This window comes from Excalfactoria chinensis, chromosome 11 (assembly GCF_039878825.1).
Source record: "Excalfactoria chinensis isolate bCotChi1 chromosome 11, bCotChi1.hap2, whole genome shotgun sequence".
In the NCBI taxonomy this organism is placed as follows: Eukaryota; Metazoa; Chordata; class Aves; order Galliformes; family Phasianidae; genus Excalfactoria; species Excalfactoria chinensis.
This window is the reverse complement of record NC_092835.1, coordinates 17258331-17275585: the sequence shown is the minus strand read 5'-3', so window position 1 is coordinate 17275585 and position 17255 is coordinate 17258331. Positions and strand designations below refer to the sequence as shown.

Genomic DNA, 17255 nt, shown 5'->3' with positions numbered 1-17255 from the left:
CAAAGAAATTCTACTGCTCCTCCAGTACCACCAGGCAGAGGAGAAATAAAACAGCATCATTAATTTCATCAAGGAGTTGTTAACAAGCTACCACCAGGTTTTACTCTGTCGTGAACCAATACTCCATACCGAGTGAAAAAGCAAGCAACGTTATTGCAAAGGGAAATATGTTTATATTGGTAATGTAGCGTTTTTCAGCCAGAGGCTTCCGGGACCTGCTGTTTTGCTCCAGATCTCTATTTGACAAAGTGAGGAAATAAATGCAGTATAACTAAGGGCAATTCAGCAACAAGTTAGCAACTGGTTTGCTTCTGAGGGTGAGTGCTTAATGCCTTTCAAATGACTAAAAGGCATTTCTAAAGGAATTCCTATCAGTGTAACATTGCTGGGACCTTAAGAGGAAGGACTGACCTGAAGTACCACAACACATCCCTGAGCCCCTACCTGAAGTGTGGCCCCAGATTGAGCTCTGGTGCAAAGGGTTTATCGGTGACGATGGTGGTGCCGATGCCGACAGCCTGGGTGGGGATCACGTGGGTGCTGCTGTTCTCTATGAAGAGGTTCACATTGTCCTGGAATTTCATGGTGTCATCCAGGTTGGCTATGACAGCCAGCGACACTTCGGTCTCGGGGGGGATGATGCCTTGATCAGGTTCAACCCTCCAGCATGAACCTTTGCCATCCTGCAAGAGGAGCAGGATCAGCTCAGGGTGGGAGCAACGGAGATTTGTGAGTGCAGGGAAAGGGAAGGCTGAAGGTACAGGGGTAAAAGACACAGTGAATTTCATAAAATCTAAGCTATGCTGTCTAGAAACACCAATTATGCAGGGGTTTGTGCAACTTGTATTTTACCTCTCTGGTAGAGGATTCCCTTGATTGACCCAGTTATGAACAATCCAAGGGATGCCAAACAATCTGGCCTTGAATGTCTCCAGGGATGGGGCACCCATAGCTTCTCTGGGCAACCTGTTTCATCCTCATGTGGGTGACACCACAAACCCCCTTCCTGCCCCCACCCCCCTTGCTACTGTGCTTCCACCATCCAGAGAACACGTCCAAACCAACCAGCGGGTGTGAGATTTTCACTGACATTAAAGTACAGCTTTTCCTCTGATTTGTGCTGACATAGGGTAGCTAGCTTGAAAAGGAGACCTGATAGCTCTGCTCCAGAGGTGAATCTGCAAGTTTGCTACATGACAAAGCTCATTCATCAAAGCCTGGCAGCAAGTCGGGCAGCAAATTGCACCCAAGAAACTCTTGCTGAGAAACAGTGATCGGCTGCCTGGATGGAGACAGGCTCCGAATTCCCAGTGCAAACCCACTGTGCTCCTCAGGGGGAGGAGGATTTGCAGGATGCCTTTGTTCCTGCATTAGAGATTGGATGTGAGGGGCAGCACCCAGCAGGAGACCCACCAGGCCCAACAGGTTGTGCTGGGACACCTCCATGCGGGTTTGTAGGACAGCTCCTGCCTGCACCATCCAAATTTCCCCCATGGAGCAGAATCCCTTGGAGTTCTAAATCTCTAGGAGCTGGAAGTGAGTGATCCCATCTATTCCATCTATACAAACTCCCCAGTTTAAGATCTGACTTCTGAGAACATCCCTGCTTCTTGCTTTTCCCTAAGTGCTCTGGGAAACGATGCAATTGCTGTAATGCACTGAATAGACAAGGACAGTGGCTATTTTTGTCCCTGTAGGAGCTTGCATTATTGGACATCAGAGTTCCTGAATGCTAAGCAAGGGTTGGGATCAATCATTTAATCAAGAAGCTTAGCATTGAGATCATTAGCTCCTCACAGGACAGACTTCCATTGAGAGTAAGAGCTGCCAAAACCTGTCTGTAATGAGCACCAGCAAGTATGGGAGATGGATGGCAGCTCTCAAGGAACAACAGGGGAGCCACCACACTAATCACAGCCAGTTAATTAAGGGTTCTGGTCCTTCTGGCCATGCACAGGTCCAAGGGGAAGCAGAACTCAATAGTCAGAATGCAGCTGACCTCCTTCCCAAGCAGCATTTCTCTAAGGCAAATCAAATGAGCAGGGACAGGCTGATGCTTTTACCTGGGATCTCTGCCAGGCAGAGTAGCGATGCTGCAGAACAGTCACTGTTGACTGCAAAGATCTGGTCAGGCACTGGAACAGGGAAGTGGTGGAGTGCCCATCCCTGGAGGTGCCCAAGAACCACAGAGATGTGGCACTGAGGGTCACGGTTAGTGGGCATGATGGGAGTGGGCTGGGCTTGGCTTGGACCTGGTGGCCTGAGTGGCCTTTTCCAGCCTTATGACTCTGATTCTATGTGGGTTCTGACTGCTTGGAGATGTCCAGGAACTGATGGGGCAGCCAATTCCCATGGACAGCCAGGCTCCTGGCACCACAGCAACACCACCTTCCCAGCAGAAGCACCAGGAAAAACCCTCAGCAGCCAGAAATCCTCTAGCTTTGCACCAACTCCACAAAGGGCAGCAAAGAGATGGCAGGCGGGACTGCTTGGGTCCAGCTTCAGACCCAATGCAGCACCAAGGGGATATTCCACAATAAACTTAAAAGAGTAATCAAAACTGATGTGTGGGACTCGCTGCCACTGACAACGGAGCCTCATTTGTCACAGTTGGTTCAGCTGCCTGCCTCCATCTGCCTCCCCTGTCCCAGCTCGCCCCACCAGCACTCAGCCTTGGGGCTCACCAGGCAGGACACAGCCGCAGCCTGGCTGCTGGCTGCCAAGCAGAACATTTAATAACCAACCCCTTTCATTGTCCTCTGGGAAAATCATGCAGCTGAGTCACTCTTGCTTGCAGGAGAGTAATTGCCTTGAAGACTTCTCCACTTCTTTAATTTGGTTGGCCAATGAGTGCAGCAGAATACTGTGAGTTAAGTTGCCCTAGATGAATAGAACGGCAGTTTCTTTGTTTACCGAAATACAGCAATTTTGAGAGGGCATGAATTCGTGTAAGATACTGATGCAGTAAACACTCTTCCCTATGGCCAGGCTTCAGATGCCTTTCCCAAAGTCTCCTCCAAACCTCTCCTGCCCCCTCTCAAAGCCACATGCAACCCACACCCTGGGGAGGACACAGCTTTTCTGCCATCTTTAGGAGACCTTGGTGCAACCCACTGCCAGCACAAGGCTGAAAATTCCTGGCCATAGCTCATGTTTGTGGCTGATGCCACATTTTGAGGCACAGTCTGTTACATGGAGATGGTCCCCCCAGCTTTGCTAAGGCCAAAATCCAAGCCCCAGTGCCTAGCTAAGCCTCCTGTGCAGCAAAAGAAAGAGATGAACTCCCACCCTCTTCAAAGCTCCTTCTGCACAATGCCATATGGTATGGAATATCCCTTTGGCCAGTTTAAGTCAACTGTCCTATCTCTCTCAGAGCTCCTTGGGCCCTTCGCTGTGATCGGCCTTGGCTCTGTACAGCACTGCTTAGCAGCAACCAGAAACATTCAACATCGTATTATCAACATTGTTCTTCCCCTAGACCCAAAACACGGCATCACACCAAACACTCTCAAGAAAATAACTCCATCCCTGCTGAAATTAAGATAGAAAGCCAACAGAATTCTCCACCTCGATGAACAACTTTGGAGACCTTTCTTCCAGTTCCAGCCTGGCTTGCCTCTCTCCTGGCTGACTCCAAAGCAGACCTCAAAGCAGGGACGTAGCTCATCTGCATCTCAGCTTTGCTCTTTTCACCCATAAGTCAAGAAGAAAGCATGACTTGACAGGAACACTGATTTGCACACAATGGGTACCACCAAGTGGGCAACATGGCCATCTCCATTACAGCACTTCCCTCTTCTATTCTGAACAAGACACTTGCCTTATGCCTTCCCTGTTGCTTTCCCTTGATTTAATCTCACTGTTTCTTAAGCTGCCAGTCCTGTAACACTGATGTGAAATACCCCCTGATACCCCCTGCAAACCCCACAGGGTACGGCTGCACAAGGAAGGAAGGAATTGCAATGGGATCTCAGCCACAGGTGCAAGCTATAACAAAACAGCAGGCAAAACCCTCCAAAAAACCATTTATAAAGCAGCACCAGCCATCTGAGGTCACAGAATGCTTCGTTTGCTCTTTGAGATGATGACATGGAAATACCGTATGTAAGACCAAGTCCCAGGCTGCTATAGATCAGTCACGATAGGCTGGAAAACAGCCCCGCAAACACTTACCATCTCTGTCCAGAATGCTGCAGGGATGACAGCCTGGTTGTAGAGGTGCAGAGTTCGGGAAGCATCTTGCAGAACTGGGATCCGACCGAAATTTAGCTTACTTGGTTGCACGTAGACAACTGGGCCTTGTCCAGTGCTCTCTAAATGGATTTCCTGCTCCAGAAAGCATGTAGAAAAGACCCCAACAGAGAAAGAAAGGTTAAAAAGATGAGACAGTGCTTAGAGTGCTCCTAGACTGAGGGAGTGTTATGGCTGCTTGAAGCTTTTAGTGTAGTAACAACACAAAAGACCTGGAGCAAGTGTAGGATTTGGGGTGGTCCCAACTGAAAGACAGAAGAGACCTTTACTGGGGAGAAGCAGCCCAGCTTCTCTCAACTTGTTCACACTGGCCTTTGAACTGTATTAATGTTTACTCCTGGTGCTGTGGGAATAGCAGCCGTTAATTATCAGTTACATCATTCAGCATTTCTCTCCTTTGCCAGTCTGTCACCTGACAGTTTTGTTCTTGCAGAGCTGGTACAGGCTGCAGATCCCTTTACCGGTCTGCCTTCTCACATCATTAAAACAATGAGAATTTACCCAGTCTTGCTGACTTTTACCCATCCCAAAGACCCCAACAAGACTCGAACACACAAAGCTCCCACTCTGACAAGATGCTGTGTGATTCACCAGAAGGCACACAGAGGAATTCAGCCACAGATAAAAAACCCCATAACGTAAAACCTTTAATGATGTCTGACAGAGGAAAATGGCATTGACAGCTGTCAGAACCACTCCTGCACCTCAGCCAGTGCTCTCCTATTGATAGGACGTGACTGTGTGCAATAAGAATCAGAAATCATGCACGGAGGCTGCACCTCAAAACCAGGGGCTGCTTGAGGAAGGAGGAGCTGGAAACCTGTTTAGCTCCAATTAGAGTGTGTGCAGTCATGATACATCCTCACCAACAGGAGGCTCAGCATTAATAAACCCCTTCATCCATAGACTTCTTGGAAGAGGCAAGAAAATCCCAGTTCAGTAGAGTTGGAAGCACCCATGTCACAAGCAGAGGGAGCTGCCTGAGGTTCCTCTTAAGGCTATAAAGACCTGATACCAACAGCAGAAGGCATGACTCAAGATGACAACAGCAAGTTCCTATTTGGTTTTGTGGGAGCACGCGGCGGTTGCTCTACTGAGGTCAGACTTGTATCATACGGTCCAATGGGCTGGGATAGGCCACCAGTGCAGCACGTATGCAGAGAAATGGAACCTGGTGATCTTCAAGATCCCTTCCAGCCCGAGTCACAGTATGGAATGTTGAATCAACACTCACACTGTAGGGCAGTCGAACAGAAAACGCGAGAACCCAGCCTGATGGCAAGAAATCCACCTCTTATTCAACAACTGGAGTGTAAATGCTGCACAATACTGACGTAATGGGCACACGAGTTCAGAGTTGTGCCAACCATTGCTTTAGGGTCAGTGAAGGTTCTCCAGCTGAAATCCTCACCGTTTTGGCAAAAGAACAACAAATCCATCTCCAAACAAGGGATTTAACAATGAAGGGCTGAAACAAACTGTTAACCCGAGGGTAAAAGCTCTGCAAGAACACCGCAGTTAAAAAGCAAGCTAACAGCGGAACCACCGGGCTGTTCTAACGGGGAGAAACTCTCATCTTTTAGGGAAGAGTGCCTTATATTTACAAGAAAACGTTCTGCCAAATGTCAGGTTTCGCTGCAAAACCTGCCTTCCTGCACTGCCTGGCCTTCCTGTTGACTGGTTTACACTCAGAGCCACAAATGCCCGGGTTGAGACGCTCAGTGGCATACAGGGGATTTAGCAGCATCACTTCCATTCATTTTAATGAGAGCTTAAATCCCTCGAACAGCTTTCAAAATGTCAACCTTCCTTCACGTTACAGAAAGCTTAAGGTTCCCAGCAACCCTCTGACATCCTACTTCATGCTCAGAGGGATGACAAGACATTTTAGCGTAGCTGCTTCAAAGTTAATATCGCTTTAAATTAAAGTTTAATTAGCTAAATTTGTTCTAGATCTCAGCTAGATGAAGCCAGGACACTATGCAAGGCTTTTTTTTGCCTGTATTTTGTTACTGCTCTTGTGTACATGTGGATACAAGCAACAGATTTTAGGAGGTTTTAGTCCAGGAATAATTTGCCTCATCCATTCCCAAGCTTGGTAGGAAAATGCCCCTCAGTGTGAGGATTGCTAATGCCATGAGCAATACCATGAACCCTTCATTCCATGCTCACCATCAGTTCTATGTGGCAAAACCTGCCCACATTTGAGTCTGGAGCAATAACTTTCATGGTGGAAAGGTGGAGGAGGGTCATCAGAAACACTTGGGACCACATCAATGCTGTCCCTTTGCTTGGGAAACTGGCTGCATCATTCCTGTGCTCCTTTGGGCCTGAGCTACAGCAGAAGGCACACAAGCACATCCATCTCACTTTTCCTGCATTGCTTCCAGTAAATGCACCATCTCTGGGGACACAGCGTGGTGCACTGCGGAGCTCCTGTCACCTCCTACAGCTCCCAGGACAAACAAACACTTCCAGACATATGGCAGCATCCAGCCCATGCCCACACTCACCCCATCCCAGACTGCTGCGCTGATTTCAACACCGCACGCAGCCAACGAGCACACAGAGAAGCAAGATTTGGGCTCCTTGTCACCCCAGCCATCATCGCTCATTCACTCATGGAAATCCTCAGCCCACCCCACCAAAGTGAGCCACGCAAAGGGAACTTCTGGGACTCACCAGCGGGGAATCCGCTCTCCCAAACACCGCAACCAAAGCCACCGTCAGCCGCTGGCCCGTCACCTGGGCCTGCAGTGTCACTGGCAGCTCCACTGAGCTGTGGGGCTGGATGATCCCGCACGGCGCAGGGCTGGAGTACTGCATGGCAGCACCCTCCTGGTGCTCCTAAGGTGGGACAAATGGATTCTAACCATCTTGGTGGGATATTTCATAGAGTCACAGAACCACAGAATGGCCATTTCAACCCACAATGCTCACCCAGTCCCAACCCCCTGATATGTGCAGGATCACCAACCAGCAGCCCAGGCTGCCCAGAGCCACATCCAGCTTCCACCCTGACGTGCTTGGGTCATTGAGCCAAGGAGCTTAAAGAACCCCCAAAGGAGAAAGCAGAAAGGGACAAAGCAAGAGATTGGAGCCCCCTCAGGAAGGTTTGGGAAGGAGGAGCAGAAACAGACCTGGGGCAGAAGCCCATAACAGCCGGGAACATCACTGTCGTTCACCAGGGTCAGTGCCCGCTGGTAGGGGTGCTGGAGAAAGCAGTACCCAAAGGGCACCACAGGGTTCAGCACCCGCAGCTGGGGAACCACACACCTAGGACAGAGATGGACAGAGGGGAGTTAGGGACACAATGGTTTATTCACTGAGTCCTTGGGGGCACCCCCTGCTCAGGGGGCTGACGATGACGTGTGGCACATAACACCCCCATGCACTTGGGTGAAAAACAACTCCCTCTCCTTCCATACCACGGTCTCCCTTGAACCCAAATTTGTCTGCCTGTCATGGCCACCAAAGGCAGGAGCCATCCCACTTTGTGCCCTTCCCCAGCTTCGTGACCTGGAGCAGACACCAGCAGGTCCCAAGCGATGCCTATAGGACACCACTCAGCACAAGCCCACCCTCCCCTTGCAGGAAGATGACTCTTTGGAAACACTCCTCAATGAGCCACAGACCAAGGCAATCATGACTATAATTACTGTTTCCCTTAGAGAAACACTCAGGGCACTGTCTGTTGAGCACAGGTGCTTTTCCATACAAAATGCTTTGAAAGCCTGCTGTTCTCACAGCTGATTTAGCTCCAGCTGGGCAGAACAAGCTCATTAACTTTTGCTTCTTGTTTGGAGCTCGACCCAACAGTGCGCTGGTAGTAGAAACCCCAGGACAGAAGATGAGCTGCAAGGGAAGTCCTGATACCTGGCTGTAAGGAGAAGTGCCAGCACCTCAGTGCCAACACCGTCCACATCCACCACCAGCGCCATCTCGTACTGTTTCACCGTGTTGGAGCACAGGGTGACCTGGCAGAAGGGATTAACACAGAATCATATCACGGCTTGGGTTGGAAAGGACCCCAAGGACCATCAAGTTCCAGCCCCCTTGCTACAGAGGCAGGAACACCCACCTCCAGATCAGGCACTAGACCAGGCTGCCCAGGGCCCCATCCAACCCAACCTGGTCTTGAACACCTCCAGGGACAAAGCATTCACAACATCAAACACTTCATCACTCCCACTGTCAGTGTGTGATACAAGCTGTACCACCTGGGATCCATGGGTGGGACAGAACCTTGCTGATGGATGCTCTGCCAGCCTCAGATGTCAAAACTCATAAGGAGCTGTGGATGCTCCCTATCCAGGAATGTCCCACTGGGGACCAAATGGGCAAGGGACCAGAATCTGAGGACAACAAAGGTCCAGTCCCAAGGAATTCTCTTTAAGGTGACCCATGTTTTAGCAACCCACAGGTCAGGAGAGACAGTCAGGAATAACACACAGGACAACTAACCCCAGACAGGCTCAGAGAGCGAGATACGCCATTGGGCACAGGGTCCTCCATCCCATTGTAAGGAAAGGGAGGATTTGGGCATAATTTTATGCTGATCCACGTACAGAAGACTAACACAAATCTGATGATGATGGCCAAGTTGTCAAACGCACCTCAAAGCTATCAAGGCTTGTGCAAACCAAGTTAAAGCACAAATGGACTATTTCCAGTACAATACTGTACAAAAATCAGACCTTTAATTTTAAACCTTGTCTACCATAGAAAAAAAATCCAGGGGAAATCTGCTGGCTTGAACAGATGGGAGTGCAGCTTTACAAGGGCAAAGTATGACCCAGCAGGTGCTGCACAGTCTGTGGCTGCCCCAGCTCTTCCTGTCCCCATTAGAGATCGCTGCAGTCAGTGCAGCTCCTGCTTGGCAGGGGATTAGAAACAACGCTAAGAAGAACAGCAAACTTTTATGCAATGACATCTCTCTAACAGCCATCGTAAACAGCCAGCGTAAATCAAAGAAATGGTCCTAAGGAGCTCTCAAGAAGGAGCTGTTGGGCTGGGCCCTGATGATGGCTAAGGAAATGCTCAGAGGCTGGAGGACTTCTGCAGTGAAGACAGGCCGAAGGAGTTGTGCTTGTTGAGTCTGGAGAAGAGGAAGACCTCACTGTTGCCTTCCAGGTAGCTCAGAGAGCTGTCTGTACCCCATCCCTGGAGGTTTCCCAAGGCCACTGATGGGGCCCTGGGCAGCCTGAGCTGGGTGGGCTTTGAGGTCTCTTCCAACCATGGCCACCCCATAATTCTACCAATAGCTGTGCTAAACCCTCTCATGCTAGCATGCTCCACACCTGCACATCCTGCGTCCCCTGGGCACGGATGGTCCCTCTGCAGGGCATCACAGTGAATTCAGTGGGCTTGGGGTGAGCTGGAAACCCCATCCTCCAGGAGAGAAGAGTGTTGTCCAACACCTGGGTAGAGCTGCTCACGCTGGGGGCTCCAGAGCCGTCCCCAGGAACACGGAGGCTGAACGTCATGGGCACCAAGGAGGTGTTACTGAGGCGGCACGACAAGGTGCGAGGAAAGCCTATGAAAGTATGAATTTATGCTCAGTTACATCTCGATTCCTGCTGGGATTCCTGTTAGAAAAGCCTGGGCTTGAAATCACGCTGCCCATCACCACAGGCTTCTCCTTCTCTAACAGCAAGGAGCCCTACCCCTACCCTTAAGCAGTGCCCATTGCTTCTCATTTATGTGTGCATCCACATAGACCGAGTTATTTATTCTGCAAAGTCAAGCAATGAGATTCCACATCTCAGGCTGAACATTACCTTCAACCCATGCAAACACCCCACCACCTCCAACCCATCAAAGCAGCAACGCTGCCATTGAGGAGCATCCGCAGCAAGAATAAAGAAAACACATGTAAAGGGAAATAAAGGATTAAACTGGGAACCACAGCACTCTGCAAAGCAGCATTCCAGCTTCCCACTGCAAACTATGCCTTCCTCCACGTGGTTGTGCCCGTGCTGTCACACTGCCACCTATTGCAGCTCCTGCATTTATAATGCGCTCAGTGCATGGGCTGCGCTCTGCAGTCTCAAGGACAGAAGCAAGGTTCCTGTAGCTAATCACTGCAAATGCCAACACTCCTGCAGTGTTCCCTTTCTGTTAGCAGCTGAGGTTGGTGGCAGTTGGCACAGCAGCTAGGCGTGCTAGCTCAGCTGCATCATCAGACCTTTTGTTTCTACTGCTGATCCCATTGCAACTGGATTATCTATATGGACTAAGATCAGCCCCCGGAGAGCAGGTTCAGCACCTGCCAGCAGCAACTTTGGGCTGAGCTGCATTCATACAGGGCTGGAAAAGGCAGTGCAGGTCTTCCAGGACACCTGCATGCATCTGGAGCAGGAGCTCCTATGAAAGCACCTCCTATTTTGGGGCAAGCAGAATGAACACATGACAACTCTCAGCCTGCTTTCAAGCCTGATGCTTAAAGACTGAGCAGGAAGTTCGTTTTGTCTCAGCTAACAAATGAGGACACGGCATCCACGCAGGCTTTGATTGCAACCTGTGAAGGTTTACATCAGCAGCTTAGCGCTGCCTGTCCACAATGGAGCAGAGTCCAGGCAGGGAAGAAAGAGCAAAAGGAGGGAGAGCAGAGTGAGTGCCTATCATCAGCACTGCCCACCTCCACCAGCAAGGAGGGGTGCAAAAGGGACAAACACAGACTGCCCAGGACCCAAAGCCATTAGACGCAGTGCGGTTAGAAGCAGCAAGGAACAGAAATGCTGCCTTCTTCATCTGGAAACACCGCATTAATAAACTCCGATTACATAGGATGAACCCTGTATTACATAACCATATTTCTGCCGGGTGCGTTTCTTGCTTTATTTGCTCCAAAGGAAATAAAGTGAGAGATGGTGATGTAGGGAGAGGAGGAAGCAGCTCAGAAAACGTAATGAGTTTCCTTAAAGAGTGCATGAAAAAAAATAAAACAACTACCCAAAAAACCAAACAGTGGCATCCTGGGCACAGAATGATAATGGCCCTTCAATCAATGCACAATTGATTTCACATTTAAACTTCAGATCCTCTCCGTAAAAAGCCTTCTGTGAGGTTGAGCCGCAGAGTCAGAATCTGCATTTCAATGGGAGCTGCGGATGCTCAGGCAGGGCTGTGCCAGCAGAGAGGCAGGAGCCCCATCTGTGGGAATGCTGGGTGATGTGGGACCACAAGGACAGCGGGGTGCCCCCACAACACACTGATTTCTCCCATGATAGTGACAGAGAAGAGCCGTCACAAGGTCCCAGCTCCCACGTCCTGGGTAATCCCAGCACACAGACCTTTGTGTTCATTCTGCTGCTCAAGACTGGGAGCTTTGGGTTAAAACACAACAGTGCATCCATGCTTCCTCTCAGAAGCTTTTCCCAATGACCACGTGTGTAACATTAACAGCACAACGCTTGTGTTAGCTTGCAACATGCAGGCTGGCAAACGAAACCCAGGGTGCACTCACCGAAGGGGACGTCACCAAAATGGAGGGAAGGTACATCAAAGTGGAAGGTCGGTCCGATGACGCAGCCTCTGTGGGGATGAACAGGCAGAGAGCATTGGTTGGTTAAAGAGAAGGGCAAGGGGTTTGGTTCTCATCACCCCTGTGTTTGGTATGGCATCTGTGGTGGGAGCCCCATCCCCGCAGACACCCAAGGTGAAGCTGGACAGGGCTCCAAGCAGCTGGTGGAGCTGTGGGTGTCCCTGTTTGCTGCAGGGAGTGGGCCCAGATGGCCTTTAAGGGTCCCTTCCAACCCAAATCATTCTATGATTCCATGACCTGGGTGGATGGGAGGCAGCCAAAGAAGAGCCATCATCTGGCCTGGTAAGGACCCTGAACAAGTGATGGCTCTGTGCCTCTGTTTCCTCCATCCATACCACAAGAGCTCAGAGGTGTCCACACTAATGACGTGGAATCACTACTGTAACCTGACTTCCCACCTTCTTCCTACTTCTCACTGGAACTGGTGTTTCCATGGACTAGATAGATGAACATCCTTTCCTCAAAACCAGCATCTGGAGCTGCACCACATCCATTCATTTACGTTGTCATGGCTGGAGCCAATCAATACCTGCTGTCTTTTAATGAAATCATAGTGAAAGGTGCCTTCTAGTTTTATCCACAGGACTGCCATTGTGCCTCTGTTGCACATGAGCCCAATGGAGGGACCTGCCTCCATCCCCAGACCCCCATTCTCCCCAACCCTTTCTAAATACCAAAGAAACAAGTGTTCAGGTTGGCATCCAAATAAGAGTCTCCTGTGGCTTTGGCACCTTCTGATCAGGTAATCAAAAAGAATGGACTTTCAGGCACTTCAACCCAAGGCTAACTCTTGATTTCTTGGAAATGAGTTAGATCCTGAGAATATTCCAGGTCCAAACCCCTGCTGCTTCTGAAGAACCCTCCCCAAGTACCTCACATAATCAGCCCTAACCTCTCAAGCCAGCCCAGCTTACTTGGAACAGACAAGCTTCTCATCGCAGCCCATGCCAGGAGACGATGGAAAACTACCTCCAAGCCAGGCACAGCTGGGGATGATGCTGGGAGCTGCCAGGGACTGAGCCTTGCCAGGCTTCCATTCCTGCTGAGTGAGCTGTGCCTGTGCTCAAGCTAAACCTGAGCAGCTGCCCGGAAGGCTCAGGCAAGCAGCCAACCCCAAGCAACTTGGGCAACAGCTGATAACAGTACGGCTTTCAGGAAATAGAGGGAGGCAGTGGTTTTGGCCACATTTTGTCTTACAGTAGCATTATTTAATGCACGTGCATAGGAAGAGCAGGGTCACTGCAGAGCAAGAGCTCTCATCCCTGTTCCTTCCTTAGCAGCCCTGTGTCCCACCAGGCAGATCTCCTCCAAGAACTGAGAATTCTCTCCACGGAGGACTAAATCCAGGCCACAAATCCCCCTGAAGCAGATGTGCACCTTGAGCTGGCACCTCAAAGGAGACTGGAGGATGAAAGATAAGGACTGGAGAGGGAACTCTGAAATAAAGGGAATCAAGGAGGCAAATGCCATCTCCAAGGAGTAGACTGCATTGGGAATTATAGAGCAGATAGGGATGTAAGGTCAGATGGGCTGCAAAGGAGCCGTCATCCAGGAATCAAGAGTTCAGGGATGGGGATGCATCAAAAACAGGAAGAGTGACCCTGTTTGATGGAGAAACAAGACCTGCACTGAGATGAGGGAGGGACCACAAAGAGCTGCACTGAGAGTAAAGTTCTGGGTGCCAGCGGAGAATCCAGAACCATTTCATCTGGTTGGGGAAATGAAATGCCTTTCTGTTGGAGGCAATGAAACCCGTGGACAGCTTCTCGAGGAACATGGTCATGGCAGGGCAGTGGGCACGAGACAATAAACTTGTATTCTACCTGCGATAAGCACATCTATCCAAGCAAAGCCTGCCCTTGCTCAAGGAGAAAACTGCTTATGCAACAACATCCCATGACCAATCCTGGGGGGGGAGGGACAGAGGAGAATAAATTATTTGATTGTAAAATGTTCCCTCTTGATTTCCAAAAAAAGCAGCACTTTCCCTCCAAAGACAAAGTCAACGTAATTGTTTCCCTACCGGAGGTCAACAGAACCCACTCACCACTCTCACAAAGTAATAACCTTGCTCTTCTTTTTTCCTTTTTAATCAATTTCCCCCTACCTTATTGATAAATCAGCTGCAGATTCCTTTCATCCCTTCACTACCTGGCCTAGTGGTTGGCATGGTACCTCCCAAGAGCTGTTGAGGAGATACAGCCACCCAAAGCTCTTCAACAGCAAGCATCAACAATCCAGCCTGCAACACCACATCCCACCAGCCGATGGGAGGGACCACCTGGGACAAGCTCATATAGCACTCAGGTTCTGAGAATCATAGAATACTTAAGGTTGGAAATGACCTCTCGGATCATCCAGCCCAACCAGCCACCTACCACGACACCAAGGTTCCTTAACACCTCCAGGAACGCTGGGATCACCCCAAGGCATCAAGTCCCCACCTCACCTGACAGTCAAGGTGACGGGCTGAGGGCAGCCGTGCACGTTGACCCCAAACTGCTCTGTGAACTGCCCCAGGATGGTGGAGCAGAAGGAGATGCGGATGTGCTGCAGGCCGCCCGGTGGGACCAGGCCCTCACGGGGAACAAAGGCAAAGCAGGAGCCCAGAGCTGTGCTTGGAGGCACCATGTGGAAGAGAGCATCGATGGCTCCTTTGTTAAACAGGATCGCCTGCAGCAGAGAGGGAAAAAAGAAATGCATGAGGAATCTTCCTGCAAAAGGACGACTTGTTTCCTAATTCAACAATTAGCATCGCTAAGAGGCAGAAGATGCCGCGTGCTGCTGCCCAGTGGAAGCCTATGGAAACACACCACAACAAATTGCACCTTTGGGTTTCCTCGTGCAAAGCAGTGATGGTCCCATAGAGAAGCACAGAACCGCTCTCTTTATCTCTTTTTCAGCCTGTCAGTCCCTCGCGCTTGGCCCAGCCAGCAATGCCAGGAAGGGATGGGAGCGAGGTGCGGAACAACTTCACTCATTCTCAAGAATTCCTCTTTACGAACAGCCACAGCCACCATCTAAGAGCTTACCATTAAGGTAAAAAACAATAACTAAAAAGCCTGTTGAGCCCCAGCTTTGTTACGGCCGGTCACAAAATGCCCACGTGCGCCTGTGGGCTGCAGCGCTCCACCACCAAACCCACCTGCAGCAAATTAAGCTATCAATTGCTGCTGGGAGAAACCCTCCATTTCCAGGGCCTTATCTAAGCCTTTTGCATTTATTTTCCCTACCTCCTGCCCTTGCAAAATATGCCAGGAGAACTGAGACAGAAATGCCCTTTGCTATTTAATTTTGCAGCTGCTGCTGGAAATATTCAGGTATTCAGATTGCACAATGGTAAACTGAACTCTTAGCAAGCCTGCCCTGAGCTGAGCTTTATCTTCAGTCCAGCTGCTTAGGACAGCGCTGACTAACAGCATCATTGACTTATTCATCTCCTCTCAAGTAATGGAAATTATAAATTAATATAGCAAGAAGCAATAAAGTATCAGCATTAAAAATGCACAGAGAGCAAAATATTTTGGTAAGAAAACACCTCAGTGTGTCCTTCCCTGCCACAGTGACGCTTTTCAAAACGTCTGGCATGATGCATTGCCTCATTTACTACCTCCCTTTGGTTGCTCTGCTTTATTTCTTTTTTGCAAGAGCCTGGATGCCAAATACATGGAAAAGTTCCTCGGCCTCATTTGCAGAAATGCTCTGCTGTTTGTGCAACCAGCGGAGCACCAAGCGAAGCACGGTGAGCAGCACTAAGCATTCCCAGCTTCTCTGCAGGGATCTCAGGTGGGTTTCCCCCACTCACCTCGTAGCTGTGGGCCGAGCCCACAAACACCTTCCCAATGTCCAGCTGGTCAAAGCTGAAGCGCAGCCGTGGCCCTTCGCCTTCCCCTCTGATGCGCAGGGGCAGCCTGGTCTCACGGCCTGGAGGAGGAATAATTTCCATCTCAGTGCAATGATTCCCTTTATTGCTCCAATACCTCAATTCCAGTCCCCATCCCCGTGCTGGCTTGGGGCTCCCTGCCATCCCGTTCTGCTCTGTATGGATGGTGAGGTGCACAAGGAGGAAGAGAAAGTCCATACTAAAGGATTCCTTTCCTTCAAGTTCCTTGTGCAACCACACAGTCATAGGGTCACAGGATGGTTGGGTTAGAATGGACCTTAAAGCCCATCCAGCCCCAACCCCTGCCCTGGGCTGGCTGCCCCCACCAGTTCAGGGCCACCCATGTCCTGGGGCACACACAGCTCTGGGCAGCAGTGCCAGCACCTCACCAACTTATATAGTTATTCACAACATGCTAGCTGATTTCCAGTGGGAAAGATGAGCCCAGATGTGACAACGCAGTGACTACACTGCAAGTTGAAAACTCTCCTGGAACAGCATTTTGAGTGACAACTGACTTTCTGATCTCACAGCCATGAGATGAGCATGCTGGGTAAAAGCAAAGAGCTATGGAGCTTTGTTGAATTCAATGTCTTTCAAATGGCTACAGCCAAAGGCCAGCTGATGGTAGAGACAAGAGCTACGTTTTGCAGCTCAGATGTTAATTGGAGGGCTGTGGATTCCTGTTTCACAGACATTGTGAAAGACACAGCACTGGGTGTTTGCTGCCAAGAGATTTATCCATCTGGCATCATGTGTGGCTTCACCTTCATTAAAACCTCTAGATCTGAGCCCACCAAAGCTCTTTGGAAACAGCAAATATGTTCAAGCAATGAGCTTTTATCCATGAAGCTGTAAAGCTTCTCTTCATGCACCCAAGAGATGTACCCCACGGGCACCGCAAGCAATGGTGATCCTTCTCCTCCTGCAGACTGCCCCCATCCTCTCCTGAAGGCTCATGGAAACCTTTCTAGCTCCACTCAGCCCACATATGCCATGAGGTTCCCCCACCACATAAAACATGTCCTGGAGCACACAGGTGGTACCAAGAGCATGGAGAAGCTGCACCTCCTTTCTGACCTCAGTCCCAAATCCATACCCAATATTGTGCAATGAGAGCCCAGATCTTAGTAGGACAGCTCCACCACAAGGCAAGGGAGCATCCACCATTGTGGACTTGGCTCCTCCAACTATCACAGCCTGGGTCTGTGAAAGGCTTGGAGCTTTTGGCACAAATCAGTTGAAACACAATATGCTTCTGAGTGTAAATTAATCCAAAACGTGTGTGTCCGAGCACCACCTCCCCTTCTGTGTGCTTCCTTCCAGCAGCTCCAGAGCCACAGTTTTATTTGCACGAACAACTAAAAGTTCATTCTCAGCTTAAATATTTGCCTAGAGCAAATTTCAAACCACTCCTATGCTGCCAGATTTGCAGGCTGTGTGGTGCTGATGGGTTCTGCAAATCTCCTGACCCACCGCTGCTTGCTCTACAACCCACAGAGGCACGTGAGATTGAGCTGTGCCTTGCATAGGGCTGCAATGGGGCCAAGCTCCCAGATATTCCCAGCAAAGGAC

The 17255-nt window shown here is 49.9% G+C and overlaps 1 protein-coding gene across 1 annotated transcript in view; it reads right to left on the bottom strand.

Moving 5' to 3' along the window:
* Positions 1–440: 440 nt before the first annotated feature.
* LOC140257425 (hydrocephalus-inducing protein homolog) overlaps positions 441–17255 on the bottom strand; it is a 57837-nt gene continuing 41022 nt past the window's right edge. The window contains exons 11-19 of the mRNA XM_072346713.1: positions 15603–15721; positions 14247–14470; positions 11720–11787; positions 9552–9787; positions 8128–8228; positions 7392–7527; positions 6934–7098; positions 4174–4326; positions 441–683 (exon numbers count right to left, since the gene is read on the bottom strand). Coding sequence (XP_072202814.1) covers positions 441–683; positions 4174–4326; positions 6934–7098; positions 7392–7527; positions 8128–8228; positions 9552–9787; positions 11720–11787; positions 14247–14470; positions 15603–15721 — 1445 coding nt within the window. The remainder of the gene's footprint in view (positions 684–4173; positions 4327–6933; positions 7099–7391; positions 7528–8127; positions 8229–9551; positions 9788–11719; positions 11788–14246; positions 14471–15602; positions 15722–17255) is intronic.